Source organism: Hyperolius riggenbachi, chromosome 7, assembly GCF_040937935.1.
Source record: "Hyperolius riggenbachi isolate aHypRig1 chromosome 7, aHypRig1.pri, whole genome shotgun sequence".
NCBI lineage: Eukaryota > Metazoa > Chordata > Amphibia > Anura > Hyperoliidae > Hyperolius > Hyperolius riggenbachi.
In genome coordinates, this window is record NC_090652.1 from 295,945,650 (window position 1) to 295,958,683 (window position 13,034).

A 13,034-nucleotide genomic window follows, 5' to 3' on the forward strand; every position below is an offset into this window, starting at 1 on the left:
TGACGTGAGCATACCTCCCAACTGACGTGAGCATACCTCCCAACTGACGTGAGCATACCTCCCGACTGACGTGAGCATACCTCCCGACTGACGTGAGCATACCTCCCGACTGACGTGAGCATACCTCCCAACTGACGTGAGCATACCTCCCAACTTTTTAAGATGAAAAAGAGGGACGCTTTAAGACATGCCCCTGCAGCAACCCTAATAAAATACCTGCCACACCCCTTTCCATGCATACAACTAAAAATTAATAAGCAAAAGATGTAATTTTAGAAACCAAACCGCGCTGGTGGTTCATCATCGCTAGTTTTTCTTCATATTAACATTTGAAATGAAGAGATATATCAATTCAAGTCAAGCAATTTTTACACGACGTTGCGAAGTGGGTACCGGCGCACGATTGCAAACGTTGCTTAGAGTCGCAGGATGACAAAAGACAGATGGATCGGATTTTTAATATCCCGGAAGACACCGCACAAAGTACTGCAATCGCTGGAAGTCTTGCTCGCTCTGCCGTGTATGTCGCGTGACCTTGTGCTTAACCCGCCGACAGGAAGAGGCGTCGCTAGCAACCGTCGGCAAGGAGACGTCGCTGGACCCGCCAAGCAGTGAGTACGCAGCTATAAGATCTGTATCTGCAAAAGATCAGTTTCTGCAAAGTGCATTCATAGTCATGATATCTGCAGATCTCATACACACCTTGTTTATCCATCCTGGTAAATCTGATCTGCAGAAGAATGTCCGTTAAACTAGGTGTGTATGAGATCTCCAGATATCATAAACTTTGAACGATTTTGCAGATACAAATCTTTTGCATGTGTACAGCAATTTCAAACTCCCTGATAAACCTATTGATAGTTTGCAAAGATTTCTATCTGATGGGGAGTTCAGCTCCATAGAATAGACTGTGTACAGTATGGCTCTCCTACTACATGGAAGGGGGTAACATTGGTCTGTGATCTTTCATTTTCCAAAGACTTTTATCTCAGATGCTTAACTTGAGTCTAAAGCCTGGTACACACTTTCAATTATGGTTGGCCAATCACTTACCAATTTTACCCCCAGGGTGCCTAAGGCCTGGTACACACTTTCAAATTTGATTGGCCAATTACTGACCAATTTTACCACCTCCATGTAGTCTGAGAGCTTACCTGCACATTCTGCTCATAGTATTCAAAATCTGTTGACCCTCCTACTACATGAAGGTGGAAAAATTGGTCAGTAATTGGCCAATCAAACTTGCAAGTGTGTACCAGGCCTTAGGCACCCTGGCTTGAATGTCACTACGTTCCAAATATTGAACTGATGAAGCAGTTCACACTGCAAAACGCATTGTCTGAACTGAAAAATAACATGTAAAGTTTTTCTTAACCCTAACTGAGAGGCGCCTTTTTAAAGTGATACTTAACCTCCTTGCCGGTTATCCCGAGCTCAGCTCGGGGTAACCTGCGCAGGAGGATATCTCAGGCCCCGCTGGGCCGATTTGCATAATTTTTTTTTTGTTACAAGCAGCTAGCACTTTGCTAGCTGCTTGTAACTTTCGATCGCCGCCGCTCGCCGCCGATCCGCCGCAATCTGCCGCGCCGAGTCGCTCCCCCCCCGCCCCAGAGCCCTGCGCTGCCTGGCCAATCAGTGCCAGGCAGCGTTGAGGGGCGGATCGGGATTCCCTATGACGTCCCGACGTCCATGACGTCGGTGACGTCATCCCGCCCCGTCGCCATGGCGACCGGGGAAGCCCTGCAGGAAATCCCGTTCTCAACGGGATTCCCTGCATACTCTGATCGCCGAAGGCGATCGGAGTGGGTGGGGGGATGCCGCCGCTTAGCGGCTATCATGTAGCGAGCCCATGATTTAAAACAAAAAAATTAAAAAAATGTGCGGCGCTGCCTCCTTGCCGGATTTTTTAGACCGGCAAGGAGGTTAAGCAAATTAAAAAATATATATATTTTAACTTACCTGGGGATTCTTTCAGCCCCTGGACTTGTCGTGTGCCCATGATGTCCTCCTAGTCCTCTCTGGCCAGCAGCGGCGACCTGCCGCAAAGCTGGGCGGTCGTGAAGAGTCAGCTGCTGCTGTGCATGTGCAGTCTTGAGTCGCACGCACCCTGATCACACTCGCTTAGCCAGGAGCGTTCTGAACATGCCCAGTTGCAATTTCCACATACAGGACAAGTTCAGGTGGCTGGAAGAAGCCCCAGGTAAGTTAAAATCATTTTTTTTAGTTCGCTTAAGTATTCCTTTAAGGTTGAACCAATTTATTTCCACACCTGCATAGTGCATAATTTTGGAATATTTAAGATTTTTTTGGTTTTACCTTATAAGCTGTAATTTCTAAATCTGATTAGCCCTGTGCAAAGTTTGCAAACTTTTTATTCAATCCTTGGAATTCAAATAACAAGAGGTTGAAAAACTGCAGGAAAGTTGATTTTAACACTGAACTCTTCTATGGTCCTTTGCCTAGTAATGCTGTCAGAATTTTATTCAATACAATATATTCTTCTGGCCTTGATGTGGAGACACAAATGTTTTTGGTGGACACCTATGTAGGATTTGTGCATTCTTTTTACCTAACAAGTTAATTTTTACCTGCTGTTTCTATGTCAGTGGATTTCTTTATTATTATTCTAAGCTGTTGTGCAATCACTACCAGAACTGTGTATTCACCTATGAAGAAGCTGACTTTTGTTCTGTGAAACGCACATCAAGATTTGCTTTTATAATTGAGCTTAAGGAGAATCTGAACTCTAAAATTCTTACAATAAAAAGCATACCATTCTATTCATTATGTTCTCCTGGGCCCCTCTGTGCTGTTTCTGCCACTCCTGCGATCCTGGCTTGTTATTGCCAGTTTTAGGCAGTGTTTACAAACAAAAGACATGGCTGCTAACCAGAGTGTGATAGGCTGAGAGGAGCTCAGTCTGTGACTCACACAGAGCCTGCAGGGGGCGTGGAGAGGGTGTGTATAGCTTCTATCCTATTACAAACAGAGCAGCACATTCCTGCCTGAGTGCCTGAGCCTGACAAAGCTGTCAGAGGAAAGATTAGATTATATAACAGATAATACAGCCACTTAGCAACTAGGAAAGGCTGCAGTAAGACAGACCACATTAGAACAGGTATAGGAACTTATAGGATATAGAAGAAATAAGGCTGAAAATTTTCTTACAGAGTCTCTTTAAAAAACAGTTGTTATCCCCTTATAATTACATGATGGATACATTTATAATGTTCTTAAATGCCATCTTGTATATCTCATCCAGTGACTCCATAGAAAACTATTTTACATTAGTACCATGTAAAACGAAACCCTAATATAAATAATGTCCATTATACAAAGGATTCTGCTTCAGATCCGCAGTTTTCTGTACTTTGTACCCATTTCAGCTCTACGTCAGTCTCTGCTGCACCCAGTGATAGCAGTTTGTGATCCTCGCCCTCCACATCTGCCGCAGGGTCCAACAGTGGAGGGCAAAGCTGGGTGAAGGGGTACATGGCAGGGAAGAGGCGGCACAAAGCTGGAGGAAGGCTATAAGCCTGTGCCATCTGCTTTTCCATGCCCTTCCGTGAGGTGTCCTTGGATGCAGAGGGCCAAAGCGAGACGTTCTTATGTAGACCTCGTTCCTCCAGAGATCCTGCAGACAGAAAAGCAAAAGGGGGTATTAGGATAGCAGGAAAGTTACGAATTGCCCAGCAAGCTTATGGTGAACCAGAACTCCTAGAAAGCAGAAACAAGCTGACCACATGCCATTGCATTCCAGCAGTTCTGGAGGTGTGTTTAGCTTTCAGGGACATCAGAGGGATGATTTGCATATTCAGCAGTGATGCTGGGTGAGTAACCACTCATTTATGCTCCACTTGGGAGTCTGCATAGGGAAGGAGGGAGGCACTCGAGGATGGGAGTGAGCTGCCTTTCCATCATTAGGCGCCTGTAGGCATGTGCCTACAGTGCTTTATGGTAGATCCAGCCCAGATTAGTGGCCAGACTATGTGAATAGGCCCTTACTGTAGGCAGTGATGGACACGGCTTGGTATGAAGCAGTGCAGCCCCACTGAGTAGGAGTGGAAGGGGTATCTTGTCTCCATCTCTAATGTGCCTTGATGCATTCTCTATATGGTGCCACATGGTAGTGAGAGAGAAGGTAACGGCGCCATGTTCTGAAATGCAGATGCCAGGCAGTGGTGGGGAAGAGATGGTGCAGAGCAGTAAGTCCTGTGGTGTTCATACATGTGACTTGTAGATGGTACTGTTCTACTTGTATTGATGAATATGATTATCTAGTCTGTTAGAGGTTGTTGGTTCCTGTGATGACCAGGCTGGAAACACAGAGCAAAGATACTGTTTATGCAGAAAGCTGGTGAATGCTGTAAATAAACCTACTTTTAGCAGTGCAAAATGTAAAGAACCCCTTCCTATCAGGGGCGTTACTAGGATCCTAAGAGATCCATGGCACTTTTGGGCACTCCAGCCAAAAGAAGGGTGCGGCCATGCACCAGAATATGGGTGTGGTCATGGGTGGAGCCAAATTAACATGAACTTATCAGCAGTCTAAGTAGGCCTGCCCAGCGAAATGTTGGATGAAGCCCTCTCTCCATTAATACAAAAATGCTGCATATCACATAAATAGAGTTATCTGGCTTCTGTGCTGGCTGGTCTGGCTTTCTGCTGAGTGAGCTGACCTGCTGCCAGTCCCTCCATAGCATTCCCTGACCTTCTAGTGGACCCCCTCCCATGCTCCCACGGGCCTCCCATTGAGGCACCACAACTCTCAGCATGCTCCCAAAGAAGAACCACAGCTTCCTACATGCCCCATAAAGGCATCACAACATCGAGCATGGGATCACAGCACCAAATATGGCCACATAGAGGCACCATAGCCCCCAGCATACCTCCCATTGCTGTGGTGCAATGTTGGGTGCTATGGTGCTTGCTGGATGCTGTAATGCAATGCTGGGTGCTGAGGTGCCTCTGTGGGCATGCTGGGTACTGTGCGGTGTCATGCTGGGTGCTGTGGTGTCTCTACTCTGCCTGAGGGACCTCAGGGGCATGTGCCACTGATCTTTGGTGCTAGCAACGCCCCTGCTCACAGCCTAATCTTCTTTCCTTCATGTGCAACTTGTCTCACTGAAAGTTACAAGTACTCCTCCTTGAACTCCTATTTGCTACAACTCTTCTCATGCCGTGGCAGAAAACAGGCCATACAGCAGAATAACTGTGTCTGCTTCTTCCCCAGGGGGGTGTTGGGAAGGGAGGGGGGGAGCTTTCTGGCGCTGGAGCACTTCTAAGCTGTTTCACAGCACCCCCACAAATATAGCTTAAAATGTCTGGGGTGCGGAAGGGCCCATCAAACAAAAATCTTTTCTCACCTTCTACTGTGTTATCCAGAACAAATGAGAACAATCCTCCTAGGAAGATGGGGGTGGTGAGCAGAGACAGCAGCAGCATGTCCACAGCAGGCCAGCCTGAAGAAACAAATAGAAGAACATAATGCAGAGGATTTGCAGATTAGTGCGGAGTGAGAGAGCCAGAGACACATCTGCATGCTCTGCTACTCTTACCATAAACACATGCTGAGACTTGCAGTAACATAAACAACAACAACAAAGCAAATTTGTAAATCGCATAAGCTTGTTCAGATCAATACATAGTAATGTGTACAGGGGAAAAAGTTATGCGCTCATAAATGCCAGTTTTGATTTAATTGCCTTCAGGGTTGGAGTTGTCTTGATTGGGTGTGGCAAGGCGTTCCAAAGGGTAGGGGCAGCATGACAGAATGCTCCGGTTCCAAAGATTTTTAGTTGGACTCTGGGGGCAGTCAAATGATTAGATCTTGTTGACCTGAGGTTGTGGGAGGTGGGACGCAGTTGCAACAAATCCTTCAGGTATTTGGAACCTAGGTCATGTAGAGATCTGTACTCTAGCATGCCAATTTTGAAGTGGATACTTAATTCTGTACTGGCTGCAGACCAGGTATCAGATCACTGTCCAAGCTCATCCCCCTGTTCCATCATCACCCATGTGATGCAGTCAGGGGGAGGAGCTTGCAGGGGGAATCAGATAATCATTCAATGCAAGCACGGATGACCTGACCATCCCATCTCTTCCCACTGCTGCTAAGCTAAACCCAATTTATTCTCACTACCTGTGTCCATCCTTGTTGGCATGGCGTCCAGCCAGCGTGGCACCAGGAGAGCCATGAACATGGTGAAGCCAACAATAAAGATGTTCCTTCCTGAGTCTATATCTGCATACTGGAAGAAGGAGACCCCTCCGCCCACAGCCATAGAGAACGTCAGGCTTAGAGTGCCACCTACAGGGAGGAGGAAGAACAGCAGTGGTATTAGTAACAGTTGCCATCAATTCTAATAAAACTCAAAGCGCTTAAAGGGATACTGTAGGGGGGTCGGGGGAAAATGAGCTGAACTTACCCGGGCCTTCTAATGGTCCCCCGCAGACATCCTGTGTCCGCGCAGCCAGTCACCTATGCTCTGGCCCCGCCTCCAGTTCACTTCTGGAATTTCTGACTTTAAAGTCTGAAAACCACTGTGCCTGCGTTGCCGTGTCCTCGATCCCGCTGATGTCACCAGGAGTGTACTGCGCAGACACAGACCATACTGGACCTGCGCTGTGCGCTCTTGATGACATCAGCGGGACCGAGGACACGGCAACGCAGGCGCAGTGGTTTTCTGACTTTAAAGTCAGAAATTCCAGAAGTGAACCGGAGGCGGGGCCAGAGCATCGGTGAGCGGCTGCGCGGGCACAGGATGTCTGCGGGGGACCATTAGAAGCCCCGGGTAAGTTCAGCTCATTTTCCCCCGACCCCCCTACAGTATCCCTTTAAGAGCTATAGCCATTAAGAGCATGCTCAGCAGGCCCCATTGCAGTATTAGGGAGACTTGCCCAAAGACTCCTTGCTCTCCATCTGGATGCATGACAGATTTTGCAAACTCAACCTTGAAAAGTCAGAACTTATGATTCTCCCACCTCCTTCATCCAGTCCTCGTTCTGACACCTCCATTACTATTGATAACGTGTCCATCCACCCTGTCCCTCAAACCCGCTGCCTGAGTTTCAACCTCCACTCAGCACTCTCCTTCACCCCCCACATCCAGGATCCAGCACCTCCATCTCCACAACATCGACACCATTCACCCCTATCTCCCGACACCGCCAAACACCTGCTCCATGCTCTGGTCATCTCCCATCTGGGCTACTACAATGCATTAATTTCCCCAAAAACCAGATTCCACCGTGTGCAGTCTGATCTGGACACAGCTGCCAGGCTCATTCACTCTTCCCACCTCTCCTCTTCAGCTGCCCCTCTTCACAAGTCCCCTCACCGGCTTCCTTCCCCCCTCAGAATAAAATATAAACTGCTCTACTCCCCAACCTGCTCTCACCAATACTCTAACACTATGGAGTTCCACTATTCGCATTACTTGCTTGCTAGTGAGGCTAGAGGACTTCTACAGAGCAGCACCTACTCTATGGAACCCCCTCCCTCCACCCATCAGGCTCACCCCACCTTCAGCTCATTTCAAGCAGGCCATAAAGACCCATCTGTTCAGCATTGCTTACCCACCATCTTCATGGTTCGAATGAAAACCAGTTCTAATGATAATAATGGGCTACTGCGTTTTAACCTGGCAACCTCCTGTGATTGGAAAAACACTATTAAGCAAAGTCTTGTGCACAAGACCCCTCAGTGAACCTTTGGAACCTACCATGGACAGCAAAAGGGATGGTCATCAGGATCTGGGACAGCCGGGGGGAGCAGCCCAGCACAATGAACAGTAATGCACTTAGGTGGGCTGAGTGACGGGAACCCACCTGAAATAAAACATATCAGACTGCATTACTTGGCTAACCTATACTGTGTCCACAGCACACTTCGCGCACGGACATGGGTGTGGGGTGGCTAGTGGGCGGGCACAGCAACCAGTGGGTGGGCCCGGGGGGGGGGGGGGGGCAGGCCTGATGATGTGTGAGGGGCGAAACTTAAATGTGCCAGTCTCCCCAGCAAAATTAATCTGCGCTGCCTATGTGAGCTAATTATCATATCGTTTAAACCAAAGATCACTCTCATGTTTCGCGTTCAGCCATGTCTCTCTATGATATGCTAAAGGAATTGTCTTTATACTTGATATAAGCTTGTCTAGCTTCACTACATTTTATGTTATAGTTGTCTAAAGCTTTCTTTTTATAGGACTTAGTGTAGGCTATAATTCTTCCCCCTAGGACCGCTTTTGCAGTTTCCCAGTATAAGACTGGGTCCCTTCTGTGTTGTTGATTAGTGTCTTTAAACTCCCACCACCAATTAGTCAATAGTGTAGCAAATTGCTCGTCCTCATATAAATATCTAGGGAACCTCCAACCCTCCCAGGACCGTTTCACATGGTTGAGAGAAAAGTGGCACATATCGCAGCATGGTCAGATATGACTATTGCTTTAATGTCTGCCGATTGTACTTTAGTAATTAGGTTAGGGGACGTCAGGATTAAGTCTATTCTCGAGTGGGATGCGTGTACTCCTGAATATTGTGTGAAGTCTTGCTCAAAAGGGTGCAAATGTCGGCATATGTCAGACATTCCTGTTTCCAGAAGGAATAATTCTAGATTTTTATCTTGCAAACTGTTCTGTGGTGTATGTAATGATCGAAGTTGTCTATCTTCAGGGGAGGAAGGTACAGCATTACAGTCACCTGCAACTATTGTCTGTGAGGTAGCAGGAGCAGATTTAATTGCCGTTGTTAAAGTTTGAAAAAATGTACTATTCTTACTTTACCTCATTCATGTCTGGTCAGGTCCCCCTCACTCCTCATCAGTGTAGCCACAAGCATGCAGCCTTGTGCCTTCCGACAGGCATTGGGAGCTGGAAGGTGATAGGCTGCACGGCGGCTACACTAAAGAGGAGTGAGGAGGATCTGTTCCACTGCTAACGAAGTAAAGTATTAAGCTCCGCTGCTGTGCACTTCAGGACCGAACCCCCTTAGCAACCCCCCCCCCCCCCCCCCCAACACCTATTGTCAGATTAGATAAAGCCTAAACAGGTCAACTCTTCTGCACAGGGACACAAGGCATCTGCGCCTGCACAGTAGAGCAGACCCGATCAGGCTCAGCTATTTCTGCTGGAGCCCAAGCGGAGAGACGCTACTACAGTTATTAGCGCTGGCTAAGGAGGACACAGGAAGCCTCATTATGATCCAGAGGTTTCCCCATCCTGATGTAAGTATCTGTATTTTTTTTTAAAGTTACAGGTTCACTTTTAGTAGACATGTTCCCCCAGATATGTTCCTCTAGATATGAGTATTAGGTAGCCAGATGTGACTTCAGCCAGTATTATGTAGCCAGGTGTGTCCCTAGATATTAATATTAGATAGCCATATGTGCCCCCCAAGTAGCAGTATTAGAAAGTCCTCTGAATCCATCATAGGTGGACAGATGTACCCCCAAACTAGCAGTATTTGGTAGTCATGTGAGTCCCACAATTAGCAGTGTTAAGTAGATGTGCCCCCTAAATAGTATTGGGTAGTCAGACTCAGAAGTACATCATAGTATTAAATAGCCAGAGGTGCCGCCGGTATTAGTTAGCCTGAGGGTTCCCCCAGTATCCGTAACCAGGAGTGCCCCCCTCCCAGTATTAGGTAGCCAGAGGTGCCTCCAGAATTAGGTAGCCTTAGGTGCCCCCCATCATAGGTCTCAGGTGTTCCCCCTAGTATATAAAGCCTGAGCTGTCTCCCCAGTATAGATAGCCTGAGCTGTCCCCCCAGTATAGAGAGCCTGAGCTGTCCCCCCAGTATAGATAGCTTGAGCTTTCCCCCCAGTATAGATAGCCTGAGCTGTCCCCCCAGTATAGATAGCCTGAGCTGCCCCCCAGTATAGGTAACCTGAGGTTTCCTCTCAGTATAGGTAGGCTGAGGTGTCCCCCCCACTCAGTACAGGTAGGCTGAGGTGTCCCCATTAGTACAGGTATCTGAGGTGCACCACCCCAGCATAGGTAGCCTCCAGGGCAGGCAGGGTATGGCATTTCATTTTACTTTGGAGACTTGTAGTACATAACCGTATGAGAGCACTGGGTACCTGGGTTATTCCGGTGATGCCAGCACTGGGGATGTTGGACCCAACTCCACAAACACCTCCCAGCATTCCAGAAAGGATATTGCCGACACCTTCCATGCATATTCCACGGTTACAGGAGTGAGATGGGAGAGGAGGGCATTGCAGCATTCGAGCACATAAGATATAACATCCCAGAGAAGACAGGCATGATGTCAGACCCATGGCCGTACCCACACCGAGAGTCTCCAGACTAAGCTGTGGCCAGCCCCAAGCACCTGTGGGGACAAGAGACCATTGTCATCTCTTATACAAAAATGTTTCCCTTCTTTTGATTTTTACATACAATGCTCAAAATAGGAATGTCCATGAAGTAAGAAAGTTAGACTTGTGTTTGTCTTTAAATGGCATCTCCAGGCAATGATATTCTGTAAACACACCATGGCTTAATAAGTGCAGTCCTCAAATGTTATCTTTTTGTGTCAAAAACTCTATAATCCACCCCTTGTAAGCTGAACAACAGAATGATGATGCTGAGCCAATCAGTAGCAGCGCTGCCCACGGAGCCTGGTAATGTTTGGTGGGTGACTGCAATTCATTGGGTATATTCACTAAACGACGGAAAGCAGAACAACATGTGTATAGTCTTAAGCACAATGAGTAGAGCATAATGCAATAAATTACATGCAATGCATTACCCTCTAGTCATCATGTAGTTAGACGTTATGCATATTATTCTACTTACCACAGTTTGGTGAATATACCCCATACTTTTAGTCCTAGAACCTGAACTAGCATGCAGATCAGATGTGTGCCTTAACCTCCCTGGCTGAGCTCGGGCTATGCCACGCAGGAGGATTTCTCAGGCCCTGCTGGGCCGCTTTGCATAATTTTTTTTTTTGTATACGCAGCTAGCACTTTGCTAGCTGCATGTACTGCCCGATCGCCGCCGCTCCACGCAGATTCGCCGCTACCCGCCGCGCCCCCCCCCAGACCCCATGCGCTGCCTGGCCAATCAGTGCAAGGCAGCGCTGAGGGGTGGATCGGGACTCCCTTTGACATCACGTCGATGAGGTCAGTGACGTCATCCCGCCCATCGCCATGGTGACGGGGGAAGCCCTAATGGAAATCCCGTTCAGAACGGGATTTCCGACGGGCTTGATCGCCGGAGGCGATCGAAGAGGGTGGGAGGATGCCGCTGCACAGCGGCTGTCATGTAGCTAGCACTAGGCTAGCTACATGATTTAAAAAGAAAAAATAAATAAATAAATAGTGCTGCGCTGCCCCCTGGTGGTTTGAATTGACCGCCAGGGAGGTTAAAGTAAATCTGTAACTATTTTAAATAGAAAAATCAGGGATGACATTGCTGGAACGTGGGGACCATGAGAGGAAAGGAAAAGGCTCTTTAGGACCCAGAGTCTTTCCTCTTCATAGGTAAGTATCTGAGAAATATAGCGAGAATCAAGCACCTTATCCCAGCTGAAGACCTACCTACTCTAGTTCATGCAATTGTATCCTCCCATCTGGACTACTCATCAGATCCCCGGATAAAGTTCTGCGCCCATTACAACTAGTACGGAATGCAACAGTCAGACTCCTAGCTCAGTGCCTGTTAATTAAAATATCTCATCACATCACATGTCCATCCTCGGCGAGCCCAGCTGCTCTTCTTCCACATTTGTGTCCCATGTGACTGCCACGCATTGCACGTGGCACATGCATGCCCGTTCTGTCCATAGCTGCCACGTGGAACCATTATACATAATACAGAAGAAGGACTTGCCGCGGCCAAACAGCTGAGAGATTGTAATGCTTGGAGGGCACATATAACATTTGGGGGGACAGCAGCCAGGGCTTCCGTTGTGTTCATTGGTCATCCTGATATCACATGCGGATACCACCACACACCCAAACAACCACTTGGCCCAAGACTTCCAGCTTGATACATTTGACCAATTTCAGCCAGATAATAATAATCTAATAAGATGGAAGATTGGCAACAAAATCACTACATGCATGGCCACCTTAAAGGACTCCTGAGGTGAAAAAGAAATGTAATTTTTACTTCCCTGGGTCTACTTCCAGTCCCTAGAAGTCTTCTGGGCCCTTCAACACAGCACCGGTGCTCCCCAGTGTCCCCATGGCTGCCCGCAAAGCTTGCAGATGTACCTGCACAGTAGTCTGTGCAAGCATAGTATGCACCTGATAATACTGGAACATTCGCGCGAGGCCGGTGGCACACGCATGCTCAGAAGCGCCGACCCACCAATAGGTCGGTGCAGGGCCTGGCCGAGGCATAGGCTGGAGAGGCTCCAGCCTCAGGGCGCAGTGTAGGAGGGGGCGCACAATTCATTCAGCTGTCATTCCTAATTGTGTTTGAAGCAGAAAGAAATAAGAAAAGGGGATACATAGCAGTGACTGCAAGCCAGATAACTAGATATTAAGGTGTTGGGGAGGTTGTGGGCCCTGTGGCACCTCTTAGTCTAATCGCAATCAGTGTGTGACGGCTGGGGTGGGGGGGATGGAGGGGCGCACTTTGGTGTCTTAGCCTTGGGTGCTGGAGGACCTTGTCCCGCCTCTGGGTCGGTGAGCTTTGCGGGCAGCCAGCGGGACACTGGGGAGCACCGGAGCTGCGGCGAAGGGCCTAGGAGACTTCTAGTGGCTGAAAAGGAAAGTAAAAATAATGTTTCTTTTTCACCTCAGGAGTTCTCCTAAAAATTGTCTACACACAAATTCAATAGATGCAACATCACATGGTAGCTGCAGGTGCTTTCCCGTTTTCTCTTGCACTGACTTATTGAATGAGTTCTTCTGCTCACTCCTACCTAGAGATGGGAAGTGAAACCACGGTGCCAGTTCTGCAGCTGTTGCTGAGGCGTTCTGCTCCTGGAGGACTTCACTGGGAAATGCGGTCTGTTCCCGGAGCCACACAGAGCACACGATCCAGATGCAGGAGATGGGAAGGAACATCTGTCACAA

At 48.0% G+C, this 13,034-nt stretch overlaps 1 protein-coding gene across 1 annotated transcript in view; it reads right to left on the bottom strand.

Moving 5' to 3' along the window:
- Window positions 1–3,245: 3,245 nt before the first annotated feature.
- The window catches only part of SLC23A3 (solute carrier family 23 member 3), a 40,928-nt gene continuing 31,139 nt past the window's right edge, over window positions 3,246–13,034 (bottom strand). The window contains exons 7-12 of the mRNA XM_068247398.1: window positions 12,881–13,025; window positions 10,080–10,333; window positions 7,725–7,830; window positions 6,143–6,310; window positions 5,367–5,462; window positions 3,246–3,634 (exon numbers count right to left, since the gene is read on the bottom strand). Of these exons, the coding sequence (XP_068103499.1) occupies window positions 3,330–3,634; window positions 5,367–5,462; window positions 6,143–6,310; window positions 7,725–7,830; window positions 10,080–10,333; window positions 12,881–13,025 (1,074 nt within the window). The 3' untranslated portion in view covers window positions 3,246–3,329. The remainder of the gene's footprint in view (window positions 3,635–5,366; window positions 5,463–6,142; window positions 6,311–7,724; window positions 7,831–10,079; window positions 10,334–12,880; window positions 13,026–13,034) is intronic.